Below are 13,426 nucleotides of genomic sequence, written 5' to 3'. Positions count from 1 at the left end.
CCTCTGGGCAGCCACACTGACTTGCAGGGCTTGGCAGGAGACAAAATACTGTATTTAGAAAAAGAGCTTACAGACATTCCTTGTCATTATTAAATCTAGCTTGCCTTAATCTGGAATTTATAGACCGATACTACATGTACACATTGAATTTCCATGACATCTGTGTCATAGGAAAGGAGCTCTATTACTAAGTATGCAAACTTGCAAGTGTCCAGCATCTTTAACACTGCACAGACAGGAGTACCTACTGCCCTCCCCTGCTGTGACATTCAACTGGGCAGCAAACAGATCTATTAGATAGCCTTGCTGACTGCTCAACTGAAAGCTTCTTTGGCTGGGATACAGTCAAAGGAAACAGGAGGAAAAAGAAAAGCAAGAACCTGTAGCATCAGTCAACACAAAGCTAAGTCTTAGAAAATCTGGCAAGGTCTCACACTGCTGGCCTGTGTTCCCCCACTTCTGGAAAGGGATTAGCATGCTGGCTATCCAAGCAACCATCTGCCACTCAGCCACAAGCAAAGAGAGCTGCAGATATCTCCCCTTTTCCCTACACCAAAACAGCACGTCTTGGATAGGCAAGTGCATACATCCATGTGCAAATCCCCAGAGACTGAATAAGGACCAGGTGCTTGAGGGATCACAGCCTTTTTTACTGCAGAAAACTGCAGCATCCACCCCCAGCACCAATCTTGGCAGTCTTACAACACCATCAATCTACAACAGCATCATTGCAAGCAAGTTAAAAGCTATTTCAAATCTTCCAGAGCCTTTCTTACTCCCAGACTGTCTTGCTACAAACGTGTTTTTTTTTTTTTTTTTTTTATCGTTGAGAGGACTGCAGTTTAATGATACCAGAAACTGAAACACTGAACTAGTAAAGCTGTCCACTGTAAGATGTGTGCAGGAACCTGAAATCAGACTTGTTCTCTGGGACCCTGAGACAGCACAGCTGTTTCTACCGAACCTAGCCAGCATCCCAGGCAGCACTCTGCCAGGCCAGCTTTACAGGAGCCTCATCAGAGATGCCAGCAACAGGAAGGCTGAGGCTCATGCTCACACACTGCCAGACAGACTAGTTCCTGATGCTGTCTGAAATTCCAGTCCTTAAGTTGCCTGCCTAGTTCCTACAGAGAATAGCTTGTGTTGGAAGGAACATTAAAAGCCCTCTTCCATGGGCTGGCTGCCCCCATACCAGGCTGTTCAGGCTCCCATTCAGCTTGACCCTGAATACCTTCAGGAACAGTGAATCCACAGGATGCTCTGGCCAGTTGGTGCCATCGCCTCATCACTCCCTAAGAAAAGAATTTCCACCTAGCATCTAACTTAAATTTCCCCTCTTTGTTTAAAGGCCTTTACCCTTGTCCTATCCCTACCAGATCCTGCAAAAAGTCAGTCTCTCCCTACTGTTTGAAAGCTCCCCTCAAGTACTGAAAGGCTACAAGGATGTCCCCCCAGAACCTTCTCTTCTCCAGGCTGAACACCCTCAGCCTGTCTCCATGGAGAAGTGCTCTACCCTCTAATCCACAGCCCCACGTCTCTCCTGTGCTGGGGGCCCCAGGCCTGAATGCAGTGCTCCACACAGGGTCTCACAAGGGCAGACAGAGGGGGACAGTCCCCTCCCTGCCCACTGCCCCCTCTGTTGCTGCAGCCCAGAGGACTGCTGGCCTTCCAGGTTGTGAGCACTCATTGCTGGCTCCTGTCCTGCTTTTCATTCATCAGGAGCCCCACATCCTTCTCTGTAAGGCTGCTCTTAGTGATTTCTCTTCCCATCTGTACACTTATCTGGAACTGCCCTGACCTAAATGCAATAGAAAATGGGACACTGGATGTAAAGGCACTATTCCTAAGGGAAAAAAAAATTGCAGGTTTGTATAATTTCAGTTAATGAAACAAATGAGTTCCAAGCTGCTCAAAATGCAAACAAAAAGCTCGTGAACATCACTATCTCTTGTGATATGCATAACAGTGTCCTCCTCTAACGGCACTAGACTTCAAGAATATCAGCCTGTAAGTTAATCACGTGCTCATATTGACTTCTCTAGCCACAGGGCTTCCACCAGACCACAACAGACAAGAACAGCACCAACACTCTGCATACAGCAATGGAACAGAAGAGAGAAACATCCCTGTCTACCTAATCTAATTCTCAATTTAAGGGATCTACCCATGCAACCCTACAGCTCATTAAAGCCAGTTTGCAATAGAGCAACAAATTAAGAGACTGTCTATTCAAGCCTCAAAGGAAGATAAGTTTTTCCTCAAGCATTTAAATGTATATGCACTTAAATGCTTAGGACAGGTCTGAAATCTACATACACACAAATAAATGTACTTTTTTTCCCCACGTAACGTGTGAATGCCTACCACAAAGCTTCACAGAATCACAGAATACAATGAGTTGAAAGGCACCCACAAAAGGGTCACTGAGTACAATTCTTGGCTCCACAGAGAACCACTCAAAACTCCAATCCTATTTCAGTGGTCCAAATGCATCTTAAACTCAGGTAGACTTGGTGCCCTCATTCCACATCACCATGGACAAAGGTTACTTCTCCCTAACAGGAGATATGAAGCTCTTCTCCATAGCCCTGAAAGCCACACAGCAAACATCTCTCAGTAGTAAGGGAAACTGAAACACAGAGGTGACAAAAGCATTTAGTAGAAAATACAGTAATACTTCAAGTGAAGCCTGAGAGATTGCAACTGCTTTGGACATTGCTAAACAAGCTCCCCTCCTGGAAGCCTTGGAGAAAGACTGCAATGTAATTGTCGGTGGACTCCAAACATCTCTCTAGAAATCAGCATCTTGTCCCCACTCTGTTTACATCAGGATCTGCTAAGTTCACTCCAAAAGGTAACACAAGCTGAAAGAAATGCAAAGAAATTCCTTCCATACCAAAGATTCAGGCTCTTCCTGAATATACCTTGCAAAAAAGAAAAGCACCTCCACAAACACTGTCTTTTGTGATTTTATTAAGAGATGTTTTCAGGACAGTCAAGCTTCTGGTTGCAGATGTTGTAAACCCTACAACAACAAAAAAAACAACAAACAAAAAGACTGAGTGAGATGGTGGCAAATCATTTCCTATAGCTATTTTCCTACCCAAAATGCTGAACAAGGCAACTCCAAGTGTTCTAATTATATCTCTCACTTCCTACATTTTAGCCAATGACCTCCCCCTACATGAGCAAGTTTTGCTAGTCAGATCCCCTTGTTTCACTGCAGCCCTGCACACTCCCTGAACCCTTTTTGTTCTCATGAGGAGTTTCAGTCAAAGCACAACCCAGGCTGGCTTTCACTAGCAGCTAAGGAAGCCTTCTGGGGAGGCTTTAGGCCCTGTGCCCCCTGTTGCCCTCCTTAGAGAAAACAGGCAGAACTTTTAAAAGCACCAAGCTGCATATTTTCATCAGTGAAAACCCAGAGAATTTCCATCTATTAGTTTATTATAGAAGATACTCACTAGGAAAGACAGGAGTTCAAAACTCGATGATTGACTAATGAAACTAATCTAACATCAAGCTTGATGTACTGGCTTCTAAGAGTCAAACCTCAACTGGATAACAGTACAATCACTGCTTGAAAAGTAGCATTAAAACAGCTAAAGCACTGAGCCCTTCTCAGACAAATGCCTCTAAGTCTCTCAAATTCTGACCCAAGGTCCCCAGATCCATGATGTAGAACACAGCATGCAGCAGGGTGCTTGGACAAGGATATTCCCTTTCAGACTCGTCATCACATCTTCATGGAAGGGAATGCTCAGTGTGCAGTTAAACTATGTCTGCATGAATAGTTCACTCCTGCTGCTCACAGGCACTCACCTCTCAGGCAGTGGGAACTGGCTGCGGCATGGCTGGCTGTTCTGGTTTTCCACCTTTCTGCTCTGAAATGGGGGTGGTGGGCAAGATCTCTTCTTTGGGTTCCACAATGCTGACATGATCTGGAAGAGGCTTTTTGGGGCCAATCTTTCCACTTGGGTCCCATGGCAACATAATTTTGACTTTGATTCCAAGTACACCTGCAAAAAGGGACAGAACATTAAAGATATGCTCACTGGATACAAAGTTACAAAAGTAAGCTATCTGCACCAAAACCATTTCTCAACAACTCCGAACTGATGGAAGCTAATTAAAAATTTTAGCGAGAGCCATTGGTGATAGGTGGATGGTTGGACTGGATGATCTTATAGGTCTTTTCCAACCTTAGTGATTCTGTGATTCTGTGAAAGTGATAAAGCTTAAAAATCTACTTAATGTAAACTTACATCAGTGTGTTCATCTCTGTTAAACTCACTGCCTTTGCTAAATGCAGTCTGGGATGACTATGATGAAATCATTCTATAACTTGATTCTTTACTATGAGAGTGGTGAGGTGTTGAAACAGGCTGCCCAGAGAGGCTGTGGATGCCCCATCCCTAGAGGTGTTCAAGGCCAGGTTGGACTGGGCACTGGGCAGCCAGGGCTGGTATTAAATGAGGAGTCTGGTGGCCCTGCATGTGGCGGGGGGGGTGGATGATCCATGATCTTTGAGGTCCCTTCCAACCTGGCCATTCTGTGATTTTCCTGGGACAGCTCAGCTGGCCAGTTGCACCACATTCTGGTATCCCTTCTCAGACAAATGCCTCTGAATCAACCAATGAGGAGGACATCCTGCCCAAGGCAACCTTAGCACAGCACCACAGAACGTGGCACTGACCAGGCTGTGCTTGGCACAAGGACATCCCTTCTGACTCGTCATCGTATCATCACTGAAGGGAGGACAGAACAAGTTTGCTTATGCTAATCTTTTTAAATCTAGTGCTTTGAAATGCCTATTAAGATGCAGAAGTCAATTGTGTTTTACTGGGAAAGCACAAGGGGATGAAAGCTGGCTTGTCTGGTTTAGCTGGAAGACTTGAAAGAGTGCACCTATAGTGGGAAAGCTGTCAGTGATGCTTGCTTGCTTTTTTGTGGGTCTGGTTTCCCTGGGAGCAAAGAGACAGAATCCAGCAGCTCTTGACCACAGTCACTAAGTGTACTTATAAGATGTTTTGCTACCAGGCTCAGAAGCCATGGAACACAAATGAGCATCTTCCCCCTGACATCCAACCTCAATCTTCCCACATTCAACTTCAAACCATTTCCCCTTGTCCTGCTGTTATCTCCCCTTTCCAAGAGCTGACTCCCCTCCTGTTTGTAGGCTCCCTTTAGGACCTGGAAGGCTGCAATGATTCACCCCACAGCCTTCTCTTCTCCAGGCTGAACAAGCCCAGCTCCCTCAGCCTGTCTTTGTAGTGGAGGTGCTGCAGCCCCCTGATCATCTTTGTGGCTCCTCTGGACCCTCTCCAACAGCTCCCTGTCTTTCTTGTACTGGGGGCTCCAGACCTGGACGCAGTGCAGCAGATGGGGCCTCACGAGGGCAGAGTAGAGAGGGAGTGCCAGCAATTGAGAGCTGCTGGCTCCAAGGCACTGATACAAGAGGCCAACAAAGGGATCTGCATCCCAGCCACTCACCTTGCCGGAGCAGGACATGACGCACAGCTGTGTCGACGTAGTAGTTCACTGGGTCTCCACTGTGGATCATCAAACCATCCACAAACTTCATGGACTTGGCACGCTGACCCCTGAGTTTGCCAGACACAACGACCTCACAGCCCTTGGCACCGCTCTCCATGATGAAGCGGAGGACACCATAGCAGGCCCTGCAGGTAGGGAGCAGAAAGAACTGCATCAGTCCCACTGGTTTGGGATACCTCTGCCAAATCCAATGGCGTTTTGCAGCGATTTCAAACCTAGACAAACACATTTTAACATCTGCCTTTTTCAAAGCTACAGTCATGCAACCCAAGCTCTGTCAGTGCTAGACAAAGTAGCAGAAAACTTCATACTGTTTTGGCACTATCAAATCAAGCCTTACAGGAGTACTGTGAATTACGTACGGACCTTGTGAAGTTGTGAGCACAGTGACAAGCACAAGCTCTCTGGCAGTCAACCCACCCACATCACGAGTGCAGCCCCTATCCCTTCTCAGACAAATGCCTCTAAATCATTCATTGACAGGATGCTCCTGCTGAAGAACCACAGGCAGCAGCACAGAACATGATACTGCAGGGGCACCACTCAGCAGGAGCCATCCTTTCTGACTCGTCATCTTATCATCACTGAAGGGATCTGAGAAGCAAGGCCACTGTCATCTGAACCATGATTCAGCCACTTGAAATTGTGTTTTACTCCTCCATTTACCCACCATTCATTCACACACAAATAAACGTGAACTTCATGCACATCAGTCACACAACTTCTAATCTCATCTGATCGACTCTTTGAAAAGGTAGATAACAGCAGGACAAGGGGAAATGGTTGGAAGTTGAGGGAGGGGAAACTGAGGTTGGATGTCAGGGGGAAGTTTTTTGCTCTGAGAGCAATGAGGTGCTGGAACAGCTGCCCAGAGAGGCTGTGGATGCCCCATCCATCCCTGGAGGTGTTCAAGGCCAGGTTGGATGGGGCCCTGGGCAGCCTGGGCTGCTCTGAAATGTGGAGGTTGGCGGCCCTGCATGTGGTGGGGGGTTGGAGCTTCATGATCCTTGAGGTCCCTTCCAACCCAAGCCATTCTGTGATACTGTGATCTAATCCAGGACCTCAACATTTATTTTGGAATACAGTGTCTAGCAATTATTACCAAAAGTACCTGTATACTAAATGAAAAGCTTTTATCTATCACAAATGCTAACTGCCCTCTGCAAGCAGAGCATTAGTAGGTTACATTTTCAAATTCAAGACATCTCAATTGCTAAGTGATTCCCCGAAGCACTACTGGAGTCCTACAAAGCCTCACTGGGGCATTACATTCAACATGCTCTACTCACCGACGCACTGCTAAGCCTCCCAGAAGCTTGTACCTCAGGGACTCTGCCTGGGCGATGGCACACAGACCTCTGGTGGCCACCTTCTCGGCATAGAGCTGAAAAAATAAGTAGCAAACTCAGAAACGCCTTTATTTCCAGATGATTTTCATTAAATGGAAGTCAAGAGCTTCATATCACTCCACGCCCCCTCCCTCAGACCCATGCTTACAAGCAGAAGCTGGATCTTCAGACAGGAAGAGACAGAACCTGAGAACCAGAGCTGGGACAATGAGGTACACTTAATCTAACATCCCTAATAGCCAAAGTCGATAGCTGAGAAGGAGATCTTCATAAACTACAAACATAATAGCACCAGAGCTAATGATACAAATGCTTGAAGAGTTATTAAACAGTTTCTGGAGAGAATCAGCAGTTGTGTACCGTGATCCAGCAACATTGCTTGAGTAGAAATAAATGTGAAGGGCACCCCAAACCACACATCCCCCCTCTCATAAATTATTTTGGAGGGAACTACTAGCAAGGCCACCAGACTTCAACCATTAAAAAGGCATCAGGAAATATTGTTATCTCTATTGTCTAATTCATTCCAGTATCATACAAAAGTCTCAAAGATAGTTCTGCACCTGAACAGCTTCTTTCTATGGGCAAAAGCATTAAGAATTTAATAAGGGCCATGGCAATGCATCAATTCCAAAAACTATGCTGTTAGATTGACCTCTCTCCTCAATACTGGCACAGAAATACTCACTACAAAATATTTTTAGAGAAATGTATCAAGTTTTACCTGCTTCTGTGCTCTTACTTGCTTGGAAAGCAAAGAAAACCAGACAAACTGAGAGCACCCAAAATAGCTGACAGCAAAGCGATATTCCTCTTTCAGTGCAACACTGTTTTGTGAGAACAGGTAAAACACGCCCCGAGTTATCCTAAAGTCAGATCACCTCTCAGCTGAAGCCATCCAGACACACACACAGCCCACGGCACAGCTCACTCAGAACTGTTTTAACTGAGGCAGTTTTACCTCAACACTTCCCTCAGGGAAGCCAAACCTCTTCTGCACAACAGCCGTCAGCTCCCGGATGCGACGTCCCTTTTCACCCAGCACATTCTGGGTTCTGGGGGGAAAAAAAAAAAACACAGTATGATTGAGGGAATGTCACCATATCAGAGCCTGCAACCATCCCAAGGAGCTTCCAGACTGAGCGGCTAACCTTGCTCAGGCTGGTCATTAGCAGGGGTTGTAACACTGCTGTTTTACTGAAGCACCTTCTTCCCAAATACCTCAGCCTAATAATGTTTAGCAAACTTCAGCAACAGCCCTTAAAGACTTGCACAGCGTTCTTAGGTGGACAGCAGTGTTTTGGTTACCTGGTGGCAAGTATGATAATCTCAGTCCTGGTTGGAGTAACCCGGACTTCTACTCCAGAGTACCCATCTTCAGCCAGTTCACGAGTCAGAAACTCATTCAGTTCAGCTTTGAAGATGCCATCAGCGACAAACTATGAAACAAACAGACCAAGACTGAATAAGTACATCATCCCTCCCCCCCCAAAAAAACCCAAAAGAATTTGACATTTTAAGTCTGGGTCCCCGGCCTGTCCTGCAGTCTGACAGCTTCTCTCTCCCAGAAGAAAAAACAGAAGTGAGGGTGAAATAAAAACATCCTAAAGCTCCCAGAGATAAATCACCTCCAGTAAAAGCCAATACCAAAGCCTGATTAATGCCCCAAAACAGCCACAGTTCAGGGTGAACAGTGAAATATCTTGTTTCTATGTCTTGCAGAAGTACTTTGATGAAGTGTGAGTTTGCATGAACTCACTGCAGAACTCGTATCCCCTTAGAAGCTCCACAGGTGCCTCAAATCCTGCTAAGTCTCCTAAAGTATGCCCTAAGCAAGTTTGCTGATGGCACTAAGCTGAGAGGTGTAGCTGACACAGCAGAGGGGAGAGATGGCAAACAGATGGACCTGGACCAACTGGAAAAGTGGGCACACGTGAACTGAAGGAGGTTTGACAAGGCCAAGTGCAGGGTGTTGGACTGGGGCAATCCCAGCTAAGAGCACACACTGTGAAGAGGACACCTTGAGAGCTGCCCTCTCAAGAAGGGTGTGGGGGTTCTGGTGGAGAAAAGCAGGACAGGAGCCAGCAGTGAGCATTCACAGCCTGGGAGGCCAAGAGTTCCCTGAACTGCAGCAACAGAGGGGGCAGTGAGCAGGGAGGGGACTGTCCCCCTCTGTCTGCCCTTGTGAGACCCTGTGTGGAGCACTGCATTCAGACCTGTGGCCCCCAGCACAGGAGGGATGTGGGGCTGTGGAATGAGATCCAGAGGAGGGCATGGGGATGCTCAGAGGATGGAGCACCTCTCTATGGAGACAGGCTAAGGAAGCTGGGGGTGTTCAGCTTGGAAAAGAAAGGCTGTGAGGAGACCTCACTGCAGCCTTCCAATACTTGTGCAGTTTCTAAGCAGGACAGAAAACGACTTCTTACATGGTCTGACAGGGACAGGACAAGGGAGAATGGTAACAGACTAAAAAAAGGAAGATTTTGGGTAGATGTTAGCAGAGAATCCTTGACTCAAAAGGTGGTGAGATGCTGGCGCTACTTCCCAGAGAGGCTGTGGGTGCCCCATGTCTGGAGGCATTGGAGGCCAGCTTGGATGGGGCCCTGGGCAGCCTGGTCTGGTGGGGGACAACCAACCTATGGCAGCGGTTGGGGCTGGGCTGGGCGGGTTTTAACTTAGCTTCCAACAATTCTAACGACTCCACGACAAGTCAAACACAACCCATGTTCTGTGCACACAAACATACCGTCACTAAAGCCAAACTCCGCATTATAAAACAACGAAAAATCACCTTCCAGCCCTGCCCTGCCGCCCCTCAGCACAACACACAGAAGCTCCGAGCCCCGTGTGCGCCCCAATTTACGGCTCCCCGCTCCCCGCGGCCCCAGCCAGGCCCTGCCGCACGCTCCCGCCGCCGCCATGTTCCCCGCCGGGCCTCGAAGCCGCATCCGCCGCCATCCTTCCGCATCTGCCACCATCCCCCTTTCGCCACCCCACCCCGATGAACTCCGAGGCCGCCCCCAACGCGTCCCCGCCGATATGGAGGGGCCCCGCGGCCGCAGAGCGAAGGAAGGCTGCCCTTACCTTGCGCTTCTTGGAGATCTGCACCGCCATCTTGAGCCGCGCCGCCCGGCGGAAAGAGGGCCTACTTCCGGGGGGAGGGCTATATCAGCCTTCCGCCGTCCCCCATTGGCTCGACGCGATCACTTGGGTCTTGACGCTGGGATCGACGGGAAAAGTAGTCTTCCCTGCGACGCCATGTTGGAGAGGATTAACCCTTCCCTTTTCAGCGCGTATTGCTGCCCTGCCAGGCTGCCATCAGCGCCCTCAGTCGGCGTTAAAATGGCTGCAAAGCCGATCTTAATGCAGCCGGGCGCTGACAGGATGATAACTCACCCAGACGTATCACAGAATCACAGAATGGTCTGGGCTGGTAGGGATCTCAAGGATCATGAAGCTCCAACCCCCCACCACTGCAGGGCCACCAACCTCCACATTTCACAGCAGCAAAGGCTGCCCAGGGCCCCATCCAACCTGGCCTTGAACACCTCCAGGGATGGACGGGGCATCCACAGCCTCTCCGCGCAGCTGTTCCAGCACCTCACCACTCTCACAGCAAACAACTTCCCCCTGACATCCACCCTCAATCTGCCCTCCCTCAACTTCAAACCATTTCCCCTTGTTCTGCTGTCATCTCCCCTTTCCAAGAGCTGACTCCCCTCCTGTTTGCAGGCTCCCTTTAGGTCCTGGAAGGCTGCAATGATTCACCCCGCAGCCTTCTCTTCTCCAGGCTGAACAAGCCCAGCTCCCTCAGCCTGTCTTTGTAGTGGAGGTGCTGCAGCCCTCTGCTCATCTTTGTGGCTCCTCTGGACCCTCTCCAACAGCTCCCTGTCTTTCTTGTACTGGGGGCTCCAGACCTGGACACAGTACTGCAGATGGGGCCTCATAAGAGCAGAGCAGAGAAGGACAATCCCCTCCCCTTCCCTGCTGGCCACCCCTCTGCTGATGGAGCCCAGGATCCCATTTGCTTTCCGAGCTGCAGGAGCACACTGCTGGCTCATGTTCAGCTTTTCATCCATCAGGACCCCAGGTCCTCCTCTGCAGGGCTGCTCTCAAGGACCGCTCCTTCCAGTCTGTATGGATGCCTGGGATTCCTCTGGCCCAAGTGCCAAACCTTGCACTTTGCTGTATTGAACCTCATTAAGTTCACCCAGGCCCACCTTTCTAGCCTGTTGAGATTTGGGAGGAGTCAGCAAAGGGATGTTCTGCTTTGCCAAGTTCCCTGAAGGGAGCCAGAAGAAATTGGGATAAGGGTGAAAAGAAGTTACAGAATCATAGAACCACAGAATGGTTGGAGTTGGAAGGGACCCTTAAAAGCCATCAGGTCCCACTCCTCACAATGCACAGGGACACCCACAGCTCCATCACTGCTCACAGCCCCATTCCCTGACCTCAGATATCTGCAGGGATGGGCAACCTCCACCGGTGCCTTACTGCCCTCATTGTAAACAATTCCTTCCTTACATCCAGTCTAACTCTCCCTTCTTTTAGTTGGAAACCATTTCCCATTGTCCTATCACAACAGACCCTGCTAAACTATCCGCCCCTTCTTTCTTACAGCCCCTCTAGACACCAAAGGCTGCTCCCAGCTCTTCCCACAGCCCTCCCTTCTCCAGCTGCACAGCCCCAGCTCTGTCAGCCTGGAATAAATTCAAATAAGCTGCTTGGCTTTCTGTAAGACTTCTTTTGTAAAGACTCACCAGAGGTTTTACTTCTTTTCTCTGCCTCTATTCACCACCACCATGCCAAAAACTACTAAGAATTATCAAGAGAGGCGTATATGATCCCCCTTCTCTACCAGGGTAGGCCTGGGACTGGATCAGAGCAGGGCAATGGGGATGTTCACAGATCTGGGAGCACTTCTATATGAGTCATACTGAGACACAACTTTGGAAAGATAAAAATGTGGTCAAGATCTCCCAGCCCACATAGGCACCAAGGGGATGGGCAGGGACTGGCTGCTCACAGTCCTCCCACAGAGAGCAGATGAAGGTATGGGAAGGTGGCTGGTTGCTACACATAGGTTTCTTGTATTTTCCTTTTTCTCTGGGCTTCTGGATACAGACAGAAATGCTGGACTATATTTCTTCCGAGCAACATGGCTTCTCTCACGGGGAGAGACTCTATGGGGAGTGTAGTGACAGCACAGAGGGAATGGCTTTAAACTAAAAGAATGGAGATTTAGATAAGACATTTGGTCTAGCATTAAATAGGGGTGGTTGGTGGCCCTGCATGTGGCAGAGGGGTTGGAGATTCATGATCCTTGAGGTCCCTTCCAACCCTGGCCATTCTGTGATTCTGGATTCTGTGATTTGGAAGAAATTGTTCTCCATGAGACCCTGGCACTGCTGCCCAGAGCTGTGGGGCCCATCCCTGGAGTTGCCCAAGGCCATGGACGGGGCTGTGGGCACTGGGCTGTGGCAGGAGTCCCTACCCATGGACAGGAGGGGATTGTGAGGTCCTTTCCCACCCAAACCAGTTGGAGATTCTGGGATGATCCTAGGGTCAGCTTGACTTTGTGTTTTAAAGCACTGCACTGATGCTTTAGGGAGACGTAGCCTAATGAACCATGCAGGTAATACCAGTATGACCAGTACAGTACTGGTAAAACACTCATTTCAAGCTTCCAGCCCAGCACCGTGCGCAGAGACCAGCGTGGAGGCAGCAGCGCTTGGAGGAGCCAGCTGTTTTGCCACTAGATGTCAGCGGAGACGGCTTCCAGCGTGAGAAAAGCGTCGGCCGAATTCCCTCTTCTCCTCCCCAGGGATTCGTTCGTCCGAGATTTGAGGGATGGTGGGCACAGCACCGAGACAGGGCTTCTGCAGAGCCGCAGAGTGGTGCCAAGACCCACCAGATGCCAGTGAGAGATTTGTGTTTGCTGTCACTAAACGCACCTTCCTCGGCCCCCGTTGTGTTCAACCATCACGCCTCGCCCTCAGCCAGCTCCTTCCCCTCTCTCCAAGCTCACCCCAACGTGGCTCTCCTGGACCCGCTGCCCTTCAGCCTCTCTCCCCACTCCCTGCACAGGGCTGTGATCACTCCAGACAGGAGGAACACAGCAGAACACGGTATCCCTCTCCCTCATTCCGCCTTTCCTGCTCTAATTGTTCCCACTTCCCTCTGCTCTCACACTTCACTTCCAAACTGCAGAAACACACCAACCTCAGTGGTCTCTCCTCTCCTCTCCTCTCCTCTCCTCTCCTCTCCTCTCCTCTCCTCTCCTCTCCTCTCCTCTCCTCTCCTCTCCTCTCCTCTCCTCTCCTCTCCTCTCCTCTCCTCTCCTCTCCTCTCCTCTCCTCTCCTCTCCTCTCCTCTCCTCTCCTCTCCTCTCCTCTCCTCTCCTCTCCTCTCCTCTCCTCTCCTCTCCTCGCTCCCCCAGTGCAAATTACACTCTCTCCAGAGCTGCAGCTCCATTGGTTTCCACCTGATCTCTCCCACAGAAGTGGAGGCTGTGGCCAGGCTGG

At 49.3% G+C, this 13,426-nt stretch overlaps 1 protein-coding gene and 3 non-coding genes across 4 annotated transcripts; all 4 read right to left on the bottom strand.

The window, feature by feature from the left end:
- Positions 1-2,956: 2,956 nt before the first annotated feature.
- Positions 2,957-10,091, bottom strand: RPS3 (ribosomal protein S3). The gene is made up of 7 exons (XM_031606068.2): positions 9,987-10,091; positions 8,211-8,341; positions 7,864-7,957; positions 6,843-6,937; positions 5,491-5,678; positions 3,820-4,016; positions 2,957-3,025 (listed from the first exon to the last, which is right to left on the bottom strand). Exons 1-6 carry the CDS (start codon positions 10,014-10,016, stop codon positions 3,823-3,825), a joined length of 732 nt encoding a protein of 243 aa, XP_031461928.1. The 5' UTR covers positions 10,017-10,091; the 3' UTR covers positions 2,957-3,025; positions 3,820-3,822.
- LOC116237163 (small nucleolar RNA SNORD15) lies at positions 3,614-3,750 on the bottom strand. Its single transcript, XR_004168681.1, has one exon. It is a non-coding gene; the product is annotated as a small nucleolar RNA SNORD15 (small nucleolar RNA).
- LOC116237161 (small nucleolar RNA SNORD15) lies at positions 4,603-4,751 on the bottom strand. Its single transcript, XR_004168679.1, has one exon. It is a non-coding gene; the product is annotated as a small nucleolar RNA SNORD15 (small nucleolar RNA).
- LOC116237162 (small nucleolar RNA SNORD15) lies at positions 5,999-6,143 on the bottom strand. Its single transcript, XR_004168680.1, has one exon. It is a non-coding gene; the product is annotated as a small nucleolar RNA SNORD15 (small nucleolar RNA).
- Positions 10,092-13,426: the final 3,335 nt, after the last annotated feature.

Source organism: Phasianus colchicus, chromosome 1 (assembly GCF_987193195.1).
Source record: "Phasianus colchicus chromosome 1, bPhaCol1.hap1.1, whole genome shotgun sequence".
Classification (NCBI taxonomy): domain Eukaryota; kingdom Metazoa; phylum Chordata; class Aves; order Galliformes; family Phasianidae; genus Phasianus; species Phasianus colchicus.
This window is presented reverse-complemented; position numbering and strand designations above follow the sequence as displayed.

Coding starts and splice junctions, on each gene's coding strand:
- RPS3 (XM_031606068.2), bottom strand. CDS start 10,016: ATGGCGGTGCAGATCTCCAAGAAGCGCAAG. Junction 5,679..6,842: donor GGAGGCTTAGCAGTGCGTCG/GTGAGTAGAGCA, acceptor CCCTACCTGCAG/GGCCTGCTATGGTGTCCTCC. Junction 4,017..5,490: donor TCATGTCCTGCTCCGGCAAG/GTGAGTGGCTGG, acceptor CCCTTTTTGCAG/GTGTACTTGGAATCAAAGTC.